Raw genomic sequence first — 15,803 nt, forward strand, 5'->3', positions numbered from 1 at the left:
ACACCAGAGGTTAAATTGTGTACGTGTCAACCGGCAAACCTCGGCTGAAGTCAGGTTTCCAGGATTTACAATCATCCCCACAAAGAACAGTTTATATGCTTTGCAATTACTGTGATTTTTGCAGCTCTTGGGTTGGCAAAGCTCAGGTATGATGAAGTTGAGTGCAAATGTTTTTAAAAGTGGAGAGTGAAGTCCTCGTGAGGGACAGTATTACCTAGTAGCTGACCCACAGGTTGTGAGGTGAAAAGGGAAGTGTGGACTCCTGTGCCACTTTCTACAATTCAGAACGTTTCTTTGTTGAAGTAGAATTGAACCTTCCTAGGATCCAGACTTGAGTATCGCTGGCAGCATCTGCGCAGGCTCTTCGCCAAAGTCCGAGGGCCACATAAGAAAACCCCCACTACAGACCTGTAGGAATAGAGCAATAGTAATTACCTGGGTGCACGGAAGCCGATGACAGTAGTGAGAGTGGAGAACAGCTCTGTTACTCCCAACAATGTCGAACCAAAATTCAGTTGTCTGACAGACATCTACCTGGGCATGACTGAGTCCACCATTGTTCTGTCCTTTGCTGGGGTTCACATGCCCCCCCCTACTCTCTGAGGAGCTATTGGTAGTAATGGTTGCTGAGGGAAAGAGTTGTTTTCAACATTTTCTTCAGTCCTATAGCCACTGGGAACTTGTAATGCTCGAAGCAGCCCTAATTAAACTCACCAGGTCACCAAAAAGGGAGGGGGAAAAACCATGAAAGTGGAAGAGGGATGAGTTAAAGAAATCAGCAGGGGTGGGAGGGGCACAAGACAAAGAAGGTCTTGGGAGGTAAATATGATCAAAATCCAAGTGGTCGGCCCTGAAGTCATATACATAAAAATAACGTTAAACTGACTGAGCAGGTGGTATTAGTATATTTTGGGGGAAAAGGCCATGAATTTGAGAGAGAGCAAGGGGAAACATGAAAGGAGTTGAGGAAATAGTGTAATTATATTTTAATTTCAAAAATAAATATTAAAATATATACATGTATTAAAATATAATGAAACCCACTATATATTGTTAGTAGGTTCTGATAAAAACTTAAATTCACTTGTTGAAATCCTACTTTCTTCCAAGAAAAAATTTTCATAACCTTTTTGTTTCTAAGTCCTAAATATGCTCTCAGCCTTCCCCCATTTCACTGAGAACAGAGATACAAGGGATGTAATACAATACCGTTATTAAACGTTAGGCTCTGGGGCGGGGGCAGGATAAAAAGACAGGAGAGATTAAGGGGACATGAGCAGGGAGAGAGGCCCCTTACCCTGAGATCTAGTTTGCCTTTCGTGCTAAGTGAAGAGACAACCCGAAGACAGAGTCAGAATGGCCTACAGAGATACTGAGAGGCTTTCTAAGGATGGACCAAACAAGAATGTAAAACGATGAGTGCACTATGCTTCCTCAGGGCTAGAGTGGCTGCCACCTTGACTTTGGCCGTATAAGCTTCCCGATCTCATACGTCACAAAGGCACCTGACAGCATCATTCACAAAAGAGCAACTCTTGAGAAAAATAAACGAAACATTTTTATTCAATTTTTTAACTTCCCCTAAATTTTAAGCTTTGTTTAATCATTAAAGCATGTAAACTATACCCTTTAGGGAATGTAAGCCCAAGGGCAGGATTATATGCAGTCATTGTGAGGATCGATGCAACTCTCTTGAGAAGCCTGTGTCCTTGTCTTGGGATTATATACTGTCCTTGTCCTATATGATTCTCTGTCTAAATTCTTAAACTCACTAACTTGTTTCACTTTGGTTAGTCTTCAAATTCTTTTCTGCCAAATAATCAAGGATTTGGCTTTTCCTGAGTGGCGGTCCCGAAGGGGAAAATGTTGGGCCATCCTGGCTACTGCAGGCAGAGCTGGTCTCCTTGGCCGCTCTGACATCCCACCTATTGTCACTGTAAACACATTTCTTAACCTCCTTCCCTTTTGAGAATTGGAATACAAATAGCACCTACCTTACAGCGTTGTTCTGACCATTAAAAACATACAAAATAAATGGAAAGTACCTGCCCCACAGCAAGTGCATATGGGTTTACTGCTCTATTAATGATCTTTTGTGAATTTACCCCACCCCAAACTTTACTGTGCCTTTGAAGTTGGTATTCTGCCAATGCCAACCTTTCTAATTATGCTGTGGATCTCAACTTCTCTTACCTCTCCTCTTTTTAAGTCTTATTATGGTATAATACATGTACCATAAAGTGCACCCTTTGAACTGTACAATAGCGCTTTTTAGTATAACCACCAAGTTAGGCAAACATCCTCACTAATTCCATCCTCCTTGTCTACATTAGAACTCACTGGTTTCCAGCCATACCACCCTACCCTACACAATCGCTGATCTACTTTCTCTACATAGAAACTCATACCAGAAATGACCCTTTTCTTTCTAACAGTGTTCATTTTTTAAAAAAAAAATTGTGTACACGTGGGGATAGCATGTGCATGTATAATATATGTGCCTGCAGAATCCCAAAGAAGGTATCAAATTCCCTGGAGCTGCAGTTTCAGGAAGTTTTGAACTTTTATGGTTGATGGGAAATGAACTCAGGTCCCCTGGAAGAACAGCAAACACGCTTCACCACTGAGGCATGTCTCCAACCCGCCTCAGGTTTCTCTTATTCAACATAGTATCTTCAGACTTACTCCACGGTATTGCATGTGTCAATACTCCTTTCCTCTTTATAGATGAATAAAATCCCATTCTCTACATACAACACGTGGTGATAGGAAGTTGGGTTGTTGTCACTTTGGCTTATGAATAATGCTGCTATATACATGCATGTGCACATTTTTTGTGTGTTGTCATGTCATTTCTCTTGAGTATATGAAGGAGTGGGATTTCTGAGTCATATGGGTCTATGTCTAGACCAATCTGAAGAACTGTTGAAGAGTCTTCTCCAGGTGTTGCAATCTCACATTCCTATCTATTATCAATACAGTAAGAGTCCAAATTCTCCAGTTCCTTGCCAACACTTGTTATTGTTGGTTTTTGCTGTGGCCGTGTTATTCCTCTCTCAGACGTACTGAACACTGCCCTGTCTCTAAAACACTCTCAGTTCATCCTTATACTAAATAGTAAGCACTTCCTGAGCCTGCCATCCCATCACTTGTGCCCAGGCTGCTGTAATAGTTCTTCTTTTGGCTTCTGGGACGCCGCCACTTCTCTTCATTCTGAGCCTTTGTCGCCGATTCGTTTCTCCTTCCCCGCATCCTGTAGGCAGTCCTTTACCATGTTCTTTCTCAGAGGGCAATGTAATAAGAAAGAAGACGGGGGGGTGGGATATCTCCAGAAAGAAAGATCCAGCTGAGGGGATTTGGTTTGGGGGGCGGGGGGCAGTTGAAGTGAACACATGCAAAGACAATACAGTGACCCATAGGTATAAGGATATCATAGTGACACCCATAAATAAGCAAATCAGCAAAACAGTTCCCTCCTTCTCTTCTCTCTCCTCTTTCCCTCTTCTCCCCACCTTTCTTCTCTCCTCTTTCCCATCCTTCTGAGCACTCACTTCCTCTCACAGCTTCATAAAAATCGCATCATGACTTTTGCTAACACGCTGCTTTACAATTTAAAGAAACTTTCGTATAGTGACACAATCTTCACAAAAACCATGGATTTGAGTAAAGCAGGCGTCTACTAATATCCCCATTTTATGGACAAAAACTTTGAAGGTCGGAGGGACTTTTAGCTCCACGAACCATAAGTGGAAAGTGTCAAAACCAGAGTTGGGACCCAGGATCGTCCAAATTTATGTCACTACATGCTTTATGCCTTCAGGAAGCCTCACTGTTCACTTTCTGTGTATTTCCTGTCCTTTGAGCTTCCTTCCCTAAGGTGTCCACAGACCTGTTTCCTGGGGTGCATTATTTTACTGTGAATTAATTCTCCACATCTCTTCCTTGAATGTATGCTTTTTGTAAAGCAATCCTATCCAGTTGTTCAACCAATAATGGAATAGTAATAGCTACATTTACAGAAAGTAATGAGTAACGCTTATGCAGATGGATTGTTCCTCCCCTGCCAGCTTGTCCAGGGGGTTACCGAAATCCTTCTCCTCTTTTCCCCGCTAGGACAGCCAGTTTCAGAGCATCGGCTTTCTCTGTCTGCTTTAACATGTCTCAAAACACTCTGGAAAACTGAATGTAGTGGCACACATCTGAACATGGAAGCAGGAGGATCAAGAATTCAAGATCCTCATTGGCTGCCGTAGTAGTTTGAATGTAATTGGCCCCCATAATCTCATAGGGAGTGGCACTATTGGGAGGTGCAGCTTTATTGGAGTGGGTATGGCCTTTTTGGAGGGAGTGTGTCACTGTGGGGCAAGCTTTGAGGTTTCCTATGCACAGGATACTGTCCAGTGTGTCAGTCAACTTCTTGTTGCCTGTAAGAAGTAGACTGTCAGCTACTCCAGCACCACTTCTGCCTGCATGCCACCATGCTCCCCACCATGATGATGATGGACTGAATCTCCAAAATGTAAGCCAGCCACCCTTCCTTTATAAGAGTTTCTGTGGACATGGTGTCTCTTCACAGCAATAAAACCCTAACTAAGACAGCTATATATCAAGATATGTGTGCGTGTGCAAGTATATGTATACATATATTTGGAGAGGCCAGCCTGAGACATATGAAACACTGTCTCAAAACACTGAGCTTGTTGGTCCATGAACTAGATAAAACATCCCAAATCATTGAGCACCTCACCTCACAAAATGTATGTTAATTTCTCCAGTGCTCTGTTTTGTTCAGTACTACGTTAAGAGCAGAATCTCTTCGCCTTACTCATTGAATAGAGGTTTCTGGGGACAAGGAACAGATTTTCATCAATTGCAAGATCATGAGCCTTATTTTTACTAAAAACCCAGATGAAATTTCTTCAGTCTTAAAGTTTTCTATTAAACTTACTTATTAGTGTGTGTGAGTGTGTGTGCGTGCGTGCGTGCGAGAGAGAGAGAGAGAGAGAGAGAGAGAGAGAGAGAGAGAGAGAGAGAGAGAGAGAGAGAGAAAGAGAGAGAGAGAGCTCAACAAGTGGGCAGAGTGCCATGGTTCAAGTGTGGAAGTCAGAGGCCAACATGGGGGCGTTTGTTCTCTCCTTCTACCATGTGGGACCTCAAGGATTGAACTTGGAGCGTGAGTCTTGGTGGCAAACACCTTACCTGATGTTCTATCTCACTAGCCCTTTCTGTCCCAGAGATCTTTCCCCAGGCGCACTCAGTATACTTAAATTCCAACTCTGTAGACTCAGTTAAGTAGAGGGCAAGGTACTCACTTGGGGTGAGCAGCGGCGATTCTGGAGAACTCATTGTCCCACATTGGTCTCCCAAAGGAGGTCTTCTGTTTCAGACCTGTCAGGACATCAGTGGCTTTGTCAAAGTTTAATGCTGCATGACCAGCCTGGAACCAGAGAAATATAAATTAGAAAAATCCAATTTGACAGCTGCCTCTTCTTTTGGCCACTTTGAAACCTTTGGTGTGAGGATGAGGCCAGGTAAGAAATGATAAGAAATACACTATATTTTGTCATAACATTTAATATTGGAATCAGTGTTTCATTTGAACTCACAATGTTGCTATCCCAGCCAGTGAGAAAGAGACGGTAGTTTAGGAAATCCATTTTGCCTAATTGCTCCATCTCTTGTTCCAGGGAATTCAATAAGTTGTTGAACCAGGCAAAAGCACCTGTCTCTCTGCAGATCCAGTAGAAATAGATCTGAAATCAGCAAAATAGTCCATATACCTTTATTAAGTATCCTTCACAATGTACATTGTGATGACAGGTGTGTGTGTGTGTGTGTGTGTGTGTGTGTGTGTGTGTGTGTGTGTGTGTAAGATACACATATAACACATATGTAAATACATAGACATATCTATGTTTGTTGACCGAGTCTAAGGGTAATGAATCACATTTACAGAGTGGAAGGCTTTTAGTTTGAATGCCCAGAGTTCTGACAAATTCCCATTACAGAAGGAACCTAAAAAGGTCATGTTTGTTACAAGGAGATCATTATGTTCAACAAAAGAAGTCACATTCAGAAAGCCGAATATTGCAAGGCTTGTCTCATATAAGAAACATGAAAACAGAATGAGAACTATTTGAGGAAAATGGGGGGGGCGGCTACCAGGAGAGGGGCTGGAGAAGACGAAGGGGGTGGGTGAATATGCTCATAGTAAACGATACACTTTAATGGAAATGTCATTGTGAAATAATGCTGTGTATAATGAACATAAAATTAAAAAATGAAAAATTTTAAAGTAAAAATAAATAAAAATAAAACTGCAACTTAAAAAGAATCTTGTGAGCTGAACGGTGGTAGCGCACGCCTTTAGTCCCAGCACTTGGGAGGCAGAGGCAGGCTGATCTCTGTGAGTTCGAGGCCAGCCTGGGCTACAGAGCGAGATCCAGGACAGGCACCAAAGCTACACAGAGAAACCCTGTCTCGAAAAACAAACAACAACAACAAAAAGGATCCTGTGTTCATGTAACCACTACTGTAGATGCAGGTACACTGACAAAGAGAAGTGATCACTCGGGTTTGCGGGGGGTGGGGGGGGGGGTGGGGGTGGTGGTGGGGGGGGGTGGTTGGGAGGAGGGGAGGGTGTTTTGTTTTCAGCATGAGAAGTGAGTTTTTTTATTTATTTATTTATTTTTATCATAGGCCTTAAAAAGTATTCTGTCCAAAGCCGGGTGGTGGTGCATGCCTTTAATCCCAGCACTCAGGAGGCAAAAGCAGGCAGATCTCTGGGTTCAAAGGCAGCCCGGTCTAAATAGTGAGTTCCAGGACAGCCAGGGCTACACAGAGAAACCTTGTCTCAAAAACATAACAAACAAAAAATATTCTGTCCAGGTTATAAAAGGCTATTTTTACGATATTTAATATGGCAAGCAGCAATAGCTGTATTTAGTTCGAAGGATTAGAGTGCTATAGAGCTGAGAGAGAACTCACCAGGCAGAGGTTTCGCCTCTGAACTGAGAAGAGACAGACTGGACTGCGCAGCCTGGACTGCGCAGCCTGTTTGCTCCGGTGCAGAGGCCAGGCTAAACTGCCTAGGCATCCCCTGCTGGCGCCTCCTAGAAGCCACCTCTGCCCTCCTCAGCTATGATTCATTCCTGTCTCCAGATAGGTTCTCCTGCCCTCCTTATTAAGGGGAAGACCTCGGGCTATGATGGCCTCGGCCTGTCAGGGCCAGGCCGTGGGGGGAAGGGGGCGGATGACCTGTGGGAATGTACCTTTTGTGTTTTGAGCTTGTTGTCTGCACGCTGGAATTTGTACCAGATAGATTTCAAGATGGAAGCAAAGGGGGTGACCCCAATCCCTGCCCCAACCAGTACAGCCACTTCATACTGGAAAACATCTTCACTGACTGTGCCGAAGGGACCATCCACCTCAATCCTACCAAATGAGAGAAGACAATAAAGCATGAAGTCTCGTCTCCGGCCTTAGCCACAATCGTCCTCCCAGAAATAAACTGCGAACCCAGCCGCGACCTACCCACTCATTTTAATCACAGGCTCGCTGACCAGACTTGCGTTTCAGAAAGGAATGGTCTTCTTTTGGATTAATCTACGTCCTGTTTTGAGTCTCTGAAGGTCTCAAGGACCTACCTGGGCATTGGTGAGTGCTGTTGTTCAAATGTCCTTATGAGATTTTCTGTCCAGTCCCCTGCTGCTCGGATATGAATGGAGAAAAATTCTTCCTCTGGAGCAGAGGTCAGAGTAAAGGGGTGCCATTCCAGGAAGGAAATTGAGGGGCAGTTTACAAATATATACTGTCCCACTTCCATGCTAAAGCCACGCTTTCGCATCTGCAATTCCAAAACTTTAGATGGGTGCATGACAACCTGTGAATGAAGCGAATAAATCCTTAGAGGCAAACTCCAAACATGGCAAGGGCAGACATTTAAATAAATGAGTAAAGCCTGAGTGCTTCTGACTTGTACAGTATGAGGTCAAGTCTGAAAGGGAGCAGCCATGACTTAGCTCCAGACGATGGTTGCAGTGTGGAACTGAGATTCTGTGCTGTCAGGGTTCCTGATACTTCATGAGAAGGACAAAAAACAGCTTTGATATTGTATTTTAATTACCATACAAAATAATGGATTTCATTATGAAATTATATATACATATCACTATGGCATATATAGATATAGATATATAGATATCACTGTACCTTGCTTGTGTTGGCTTCATGTTTTTCCCCTCATTACTGGTTCCCTTTCTTCCCCAAATAGTCACCATTCTGCTTTCATGTCACAATTTCTTCATCCCCTGCATAGTTCTCCTCTATATACATTTATATTTAGTTCATATTTAAATTTATATTCCAAATATGAGAGAAAACATGGCATTTATTTGCCTTTCAGGCTTATTTCACTTAACATCATAATCTCTGGTTCCATCTATTTTTCTGTAAATTTTATTCTTCTTTATAACTTAATAAAATCCCATTGTGGCTTTGTTTTTTCTTTTTTGGTTTTTCAAGACAGGGTTTCTCTGTGTAGTTTTAGTGCCTGTCCTGTATCTTGCTCTGTAGACCAGGCTGGCCTCGAACTCACAGAGATCTACCTGGCTCTGCCTCCTGAGTGCTGCGATTAAAGGCATGTGCCACGCCACCTGGCTCCCATTGTGTTTTATATCAATTATTTTTATTTATGTATGTGCTTGCTTGTCTGTGTATGCACCACATGTACGTAGTGCTCATGGAGACCAGAAAAGGGCATCAGATCCCCTGAAGCTGGAATTACAGTCATTTGTGGGCCTCCATGTGGGAGCTGGGACCAGAACAAGAGCAGCAAGTGCTCTTAACAACTCAGCCATCTCCCCAGTCCCCAAGAAATGTCCTTTTAAAGGGGAAACTTCCAGCCGTGCAGTGGTGGTGCACTCCTTTAATCCCAGCACTCCAGTTTCTTAAAATGTTGGTAACCATGTCTTTATCTTAGTTTGGGTTACAAGAACAATTCCAGGGCCTTAAGCACAGTGAAAAAGCACTCCACCACTGAACCAGCCACATCCTCAGTCCCAGTTAACCCTTTCAATAATCACTGTGTACACAAAACAAAAAACATTTGTGGGTAAACTCTGGTTCAGGTCCTCTGTTTGTACCCTCCAATGTAGGCCCATGCTAGTGGTTCCAGAGCCCGATTTCCCACAGTTTTGTCCAGCACTGAGGAAACTCCTCTTCCAAAATCATTTTTATGCCTTTGGGGTGAACATCATGACAATTGAGTTCTGCACTCAAGTAGAACAGAGCTTTTATCACTGCAATGGCAAGTGTATATTTCTTTACCTTTGTAATCACAACCTTCTGCTGGGAGCGATAAAAGCGAAGGATCCTTTCAAAGATATATAGAGCAATCGGTGCAAGGATCCACTTCCAAGACTGCACAAAAACAGGGTGAAGAATGAAATTACCCTTAAATCTCTCATTCAGGACTTATTCGTGTAGCGGTTCGTTTCTTCGTTTAATGCATGTGTATCAAGTTCTCTACTGTGTATCATTATCACATCACTGATTTCAGCAATGTTTAGGAAGGAAACAAACCCCAAACAATAGTTTTGTTTCTCATTCTGTCATTAATAAAATAGAGCATCCCCTGAAATTTACAGGTCATATCGGGGAGCAAATGCAAATGGCAAAAATAAGGCATAAGGGTACGTGTATGTGTGTGTGTGTGTGTGTGTGTGTGTGTGTGTGTGTGTGTGTGTGTGTGTTTTAAATTATATTTCAAATTTAAAAAGTTGAAAATCTAAGAAAATGTGGCCACCATGAAAAAAGTAAATGCACAATAGAAATAAATGATTAAATACAAAACTAGGAAAAATGGTTGGGAGGGTGTAGAGTATATGGTTGGTGCTACTGGTAACAATACACCACAAAACCAAGAGGAAGTAGACTCTCTAAAACACAGTATTACTTTAGTCTGTCAAGTTGGAAGTCAACTTTTAGCAGTAATGTCCAGAATTGACTGGGATTTGGAGCAATCCACGTGTTCACATGTAACTAATGGATGTTGACAGCTTCTTCCTAGAGGGTAATTTGCCAGCACATCTCAACAGTGTCAAAGTATTCCCTCTCTTTGATCCTGGAATTTACTTATAGAAAATAGAAATTGAAAAAAAAATAACAAGGCTGTGCATAAACCCCATGGCAACTATATTGACCAAAATATTTACTAAGAAAAAAAATGACCAAATGGCACATACAGATGTTTTAAAATTTTTGAAAGGAATATTTGACAATAGAGGAAAGACTCCATGACATAGATAGGATTACCTCAGGTTGTAGAAATATATTAATTTTTAATTCACTTCTATTTTATGTTTTTAAACTATCTTTAATAAATAAATGTTATTTTTCTAATTTTTAAGTGGTGGATGTGTTAAGACTATCTTTTTATAACCAAGTGTGGTGGTGCACACCTTTAATCCCAGTACTCGAGAGGCAGAGGCAGGCAGATCTCTGTGAGTTTGAGGCCAGCCTGGCCTACAGAGCAAGTTCCAGGACATCCAGGGTTACACAGAGAAACCCTGTCTTGAAAAAAAAAAGAGTATCTTTTTGTAAATGTTTGTGGAAGAAACATATGGGTAGCAAAACTGGTATCCTCACTCAGGATACTTCACGGCCAATCAAAGTAACTCCTGAATTTAAGTACACCTCAAAATAGGCCAATCTAATGTCTCCAGCAATATATGGAGAGGATACACTGATGAGCAATATCCTTGCCTGGATCCCATGAAGAGCAAGGCATCTAACAGCGTAAGAGCAATGGCAGGCCCACCACTGACCTGCCATCTGACCATTTCATATGTGCATCAGGGGACTGAAAAGGTAGAGAACTACCAACTGTCTCAGAGGCTTCAACTCGGTTAAGTCCCCACTGTTGAGAGGATCCCCTCTAATCCCGTTCATCTGTCCATCCACCCATTCATCTGTCTAGGTCTGATCATGCACTTGACCTCAACAGGCTCCCTAGTCCTGTGCCTCGCCCCTGTGGATAGACTCATTGCGAAAGCTCTGCTCAGTTATGATGCTGTGGCTTTGCTTGAACCATCTTCAACAGCTCTCCAACAGGATTTATTAGCTGGCTGCCACAGATATTTCTTTGCAGCAGTATCATCAGCCCCTGCCTCTGCTTCCAGTGAAGTCACCCTGAAATTCTTCAAGTTCACTGTGGCCTCTTTACTTCTTTGTAGCCATTCTATAACCACACAGATAGATGGTAGATACTTTTTAAAAGATACTTTTAAATTACTTGACATATTAGTAAGAACACAAAAGTCTCCTAACAGAATACATTGACCAGGTTGTGGAGAAATACTCCTATGTACCACTGGTAAGAATACACATTTGTAAGTACTTGTAGATAGTGATTAGGCACTGTTTTCTAGACTTGAAAATTCTGATTCTGGGGGTTTATTCCATAAGTTTACTTGCATATATGTTTAACGACATTAGGCTGTTAATTATATCATTACTTGATAGAACCAAATATTGGAAACAAGTGTCCAGCAGTAGGACTAATTCATATAGTAAGATGTTCAGTGATGATAAAAAGAAAGAGGGATCTTATAGGGACTTGTTATGTGGGCCACATGTCTTTTTCTACAATGTAAGAATTTATTAAATAGCAATAAATTCACAAGCTACTGTAGGTTGTGCTTTGAGAAGTAGTCTTGATTTCCCTTAATACCAGGCTATTGGCAAACACCATTCATATATTTCCATCTTAGTTATTAATATTAATTCTTAGATAGCATATTATATGTGAGAAGCCAGCTGGGAGACCAGCTCCCACATTTTACCCCAGGGTACTCTTGAGGAGTGAGGGATAAGAGATTTAGATAGAAGAATAGAGGGGAGAGAAAGACAGAAACAGGAGGGCCTGGATCTTTATCCACTGGCCTGTTCTGTCTCTTCTAAAGGGCTTTTAAAGGAATGCCAAGGGGTGGAGCAAAAGACCTCCCCTAGCACAGCCAAGTGCAGACTCTTTCCAATCACCTAGTAACCATGCACATGGTCAAGCAATCTTCTAATGCAGCTCTGCTGGGTAAAGCAAGCTCAGATCTCACTAGGAAACCTTTGTGGGCCTCCACAATTATAAACCATATAGTCTATGAATTTATCTATTCATATCATTTAAAGATTTAATCATTCTCAGAGTACTTTGAGGCATCACAAGTTGTTTTTCTAGTTCCACTGATTCCTCAATGTAGCAAACATTATGAGCAAGCTAAGGTAAACTATATTGATGATAATTAGCAGAGGATATACATTTAATTCCCTGAGTTTATGTATTTATATTTTTATTTACTTATTTTTGGTTGTGTTGAGAATCAAATCCAAGGCCTTGTGCATGTATCGATCCTCTTGTCTCTACCTCTCCAGTGCTGGGATTACAAGTGTGTGCAGCTATAAGAAGCGTCCCACTTCTGATGTAGGTGCTGAGGATCTGAACTCAGGTCCTTCACCACTGAGCTATAAACACAACCCGTGGAACTCAGTCTCTCTCTCTCTCTCTCTCTCTCTCTCTCTCTCTCTCTCTCTCTCTCTCTCTCTCTCTCTCTCTCTCTGGCATTTGTGCATGCATGCAAGCACACATGTGTATATGCATAGGCATGTGGCGGCCTGATGTCAATGGAGTAGCTTCCTCAATCATTTTCCACCTTATTGTTTGGCACAGAGTCTCTCATTGAATTTGAAACTTACCAATTTGACTAGCTGCACAGGCCAGCAAGCACTAGGGATCCTCTTGTCTCTACCTCCCCAGGGCTGGGATTCCAAGTGCATGCAGACATGCCTCACTTTTGATGTGGGCACTGAAGAGCTGAGCTCATCCTTATGCCTGTGCAACAAGCACTTGACATGCCATCATACAAACTATGAGATAGTAATTGTCAAGCATGCTAGAACATTAAAGATAGCCTGCTCCAAGGATGGTTTGATTTTTCTCCATGAAAAGTCTACTGTGATTTCACAGCTCAACTTTGGAACAATACAGTGGTCAAGGGTTTCATCTTTGAGTTCATAAAAAACCTAGACTTGAATGAAAGCTCCATTAATTATTGAAGGTGACTTTACTTCATCTTACAGAAACCTTTCGTCCCAAAATGGAGATGCAAGAAGTACTTACCTCAGAGATCATCTATCTCAAGCAGCAAAACTGGACATAGTAAATATTATCACTAACTTTACTTCTATAGGGAATTGCTGTAGCAATTTCTTTTACAAGAGTCCTGGTAATTGCCTGTTGCAGATGACTTTTTTGGAGGATCATAGATATCTTTTATAGGAAGGAACCAACAACGACAGTACTAACAAGGGTAGCAGTAAAATAGGAGTCAGTCCTTCTCCCACGGCTTACCTCAGGGGGGTGCCCCACAAAATGAGGACGTCTGCAACTCCACTCATACTTATCCCACTCAAGAAAAGAATTTGAGCAGTTGTTGGGATGACTTTCCCCTATGCTCTCCTCTGTTTGACCCCGGACAATCCCACTGAAACATACAAAGTAGGACAGTTTGTGATCATGAATTATCCAAGATCAGGGGCTGGGACGTGAGAATGGGATCTAAAGACCTTACCCCAGGCCATGGATTCCTAAGCAGATGATATAGACGATAAAAAGATGATGTGTATACCAGAAGAGCTCAAAATAATTCCTACGGATAAACTCCACAGCTGAAGTTACCATGAGTACCAAGGCTGTTGTGGCAATCACTCCAGTAAGGCCAGCAACACTGGTAAATGTTGCATACATCACTGTCTGCAAAAGGAGAGATGTCAGCCTGGCACAAAATCCCCCTAGAATACCATGATCTTCTGGATCATGACCAGATAGATACCCAGGCTTTTCCATCAAATCACCTCACCGTGTTTGGAGACTGGATGGGATTTAGCCAAGAATCTCCTTCTTTCTCATGAGCTAGGTTGGAGAGAACAGAGGCAAGAGATCCATCCATGGCCTGCTGGCTTCTGCTGTAGCGTTCAAAGTTAAATAGGTGTGCAATGACATGAATAGCTAAATGGAAAGATGGGAGGTGTCAGGAACATTATGGCAACCATACCCCTCTGAAATAAGAGACCTCCACCTAGAGTGCCCAGCAGAATACTGAGTCCACAGTATGTACTCAACACAGAAAGGCCCAAGACCTCCCTCACCACCCCCCATTCAGTTCCCAAAGGAATAGATTATATACTCCATGAATACGGGTCTAAAAAGGTGTTTCGTAAAGAGCTCCAGGTGCTCGTTAAATATTTTCTAATGTTTATATGCACAGGCGAATGACACTGTGCCTTGAATCACCTGTTGTCCATGGTTGCATGCTTTGTCCGAGTTACCTGTGAATACGCAGATCATATATGCCACCAACTTATGAAAGATGAGGTTGTGATCCAATGGCTTTCTCAGTGTGCGGTTGCAAAACTACAAATGCAAAGTCATCCTGGTCAGGTGTCACCAGCCAGTCTTAATGAAATTCCACCAACATGTCTGCCTTAGCCACAGCATACCAGTACCCAACCATCCTCATCCACCAAAGGAGACCTCTGGGTTCCATTCCTAGAGACTTGGTAGTGAACTGTTCAGGGACTGTTTCTTTAATGTGAAAGCTGAGTTAAACACAGCCAGAACTCACTGAGCAGGTACCCCTCAGGAAGGACAGCAGATTACGACACACAGGAAGCAGGATCACCATGCTGTTAAAATTCAAGCAGAAAGCAGAGGCTCGGGCAAAGGCCAAGGCAGTCTGGAAGAGAGGAGAGAGGAGAGACTGCTACGTTATCTCAGCATCTAGCAGGTGAGGACTGGTCCAGTCCAATTTTCTAAGATGAGCAAATGGACATTGGAGTAACCAGCATACCAGGCCAGTCTCTTTGCCCAAGGGAGAAAATGGGCTGAGCTTACTAACTGGAATTGAGACTCAATTCCCATGACAGTGTTTTGGAAATTTCGGGTGATATATTTACTAATGTGAACATAAACAAGATTCAGTAATTGCACATTAGCAAATACAGTCTGTGGATGCGATATTTTACAATGGATACTTTTATTTCATGTATTTAACTATAATTTTATTGTTTGCCCTTTATAAAATAGCCTTGGAGATCATATATACTTTTATGTATTTTTTTAACTAAAGCTTATATTTAAAGGTACAATTATGGATGATGACAATTTTATTCTTTTTTATACATTTTCTAATGTTGAAATTTTAAGAAAGCAATACTTGCTTAGAAAATAAAAATGTAACCAGTTGTATAAGACATATTTAAAATGTAACACTTGGAGCAATATTCTTAAATATAGCTAGAGATAGAAGGGAGAGCCTTTCTTTGCTCAGTGCTGGGCATGGGACACAGGGCCTAGGTAAGCATTATTCCCTGAGAAAGTGTAATTTCTAAGTGCAGAACTTCAGGATAATTTCCTTGAGTGACCAGGGAGCATAAAGCAAGAACAGTAAAATGTATAGGCTGGTCATGGCAGCTAAACACAACCTCTCAACTCTATACAACTGGTCTCTAATTTGCTTTATGTTTTTTTGGACTGCTATTTATGAATTATGACAATCTTATAGTAGTAATTGGGTGGGGGAGCAGCTAGGCTATTTTTCATTGCAGTTCAGCTAATTAGTGAGTCTTACATGTATGCCTGTAAACAACTAAACAGACAAGTATGGGTGAAAGTTCACAATTTCTTAATCTTTTAAAATAATTATTAATGCATACCTCTCACGCTCATGGATGGGGAAAATCAATATTGTTAA

The 15,803-nt window shown here is 41.8% G+C and overlaps 1 protein-coding gene across 1 annotated transcript in view; it reads right to left on the reverse strand.

The window, feature by feature from the left end:
- Positions 1 to 32: 32 nt before the first annotated feature.
- The window catches only part of Nox1 (NADPH oxidase 1), a 28,310-nt gene continuing 12,539 nt past the window's right edge, over positions 33 to 15,803 (reverse strand). Inside the window, exons 4-14 of the mRNA XM_052748937.1 lie at positions 14,676 to 14,786; positions 14,380 to 14,464; positions 13,911 to 14,059; positions 13,623 to 13,804; positions 13,403 to 13,535; positions 9,328 to 9,420; positions 7,647 to 7,882; positions 7,272 to 7,434; positions 5,607 to 5,753; positions 5,313 to 5,437; positions 33 to 408 (exon numbers count right to left, since the gene is read on the reverse strand). Coding sequence (XP_052604897.1) covers positions 282 to 408; positions 5,313 to 5,437; positions 5,607 to 5,753; positions 7,272 to 7,434; positions 7,647 to 7,882; positions 9,328 to 9,420; positions 13,403 to 13,535; positions 13,623 to 13,804; positions 13,911 to 14,059; positions 14,380 to 14,464; positions 14,676 to 14,786 — 1,551 coding nt within the window. The 3' untranslated portion in view covers positions 33 to 281. The remainder of the gene's footprint in view (positions 409 to 5,312; positions 5,438 to 5,606; positions 5,754 to 7,271; positions 7,435 to 7,646; positions 7,883 to 9,327; positions 9,421 to 13,402; positions 13,536 to 13,622; positions 13,805 to 13,910; positions 14,060 to 14,379; positions 14,465 to 14,675; positions 14,787 to 15,803) is intronic.

The sequence above is a fragment of the Peromyscus californicus genome, unplaced genomic scaffold (genome assembly GCF_007827085.1).
Source record: "Peromyscus californicus insignis strain IS unplaced genomic scaffold, ASM782708v3 Scaffold_10__1_contigs__length_136768540, whole genome shotgun sequence".
Lineage (NCBI taxonomy): Eukaryota > Metazoa > Chordata > Mammalia > Rodentia > Cricetidae > Peromyscus > Peromyscus californicus.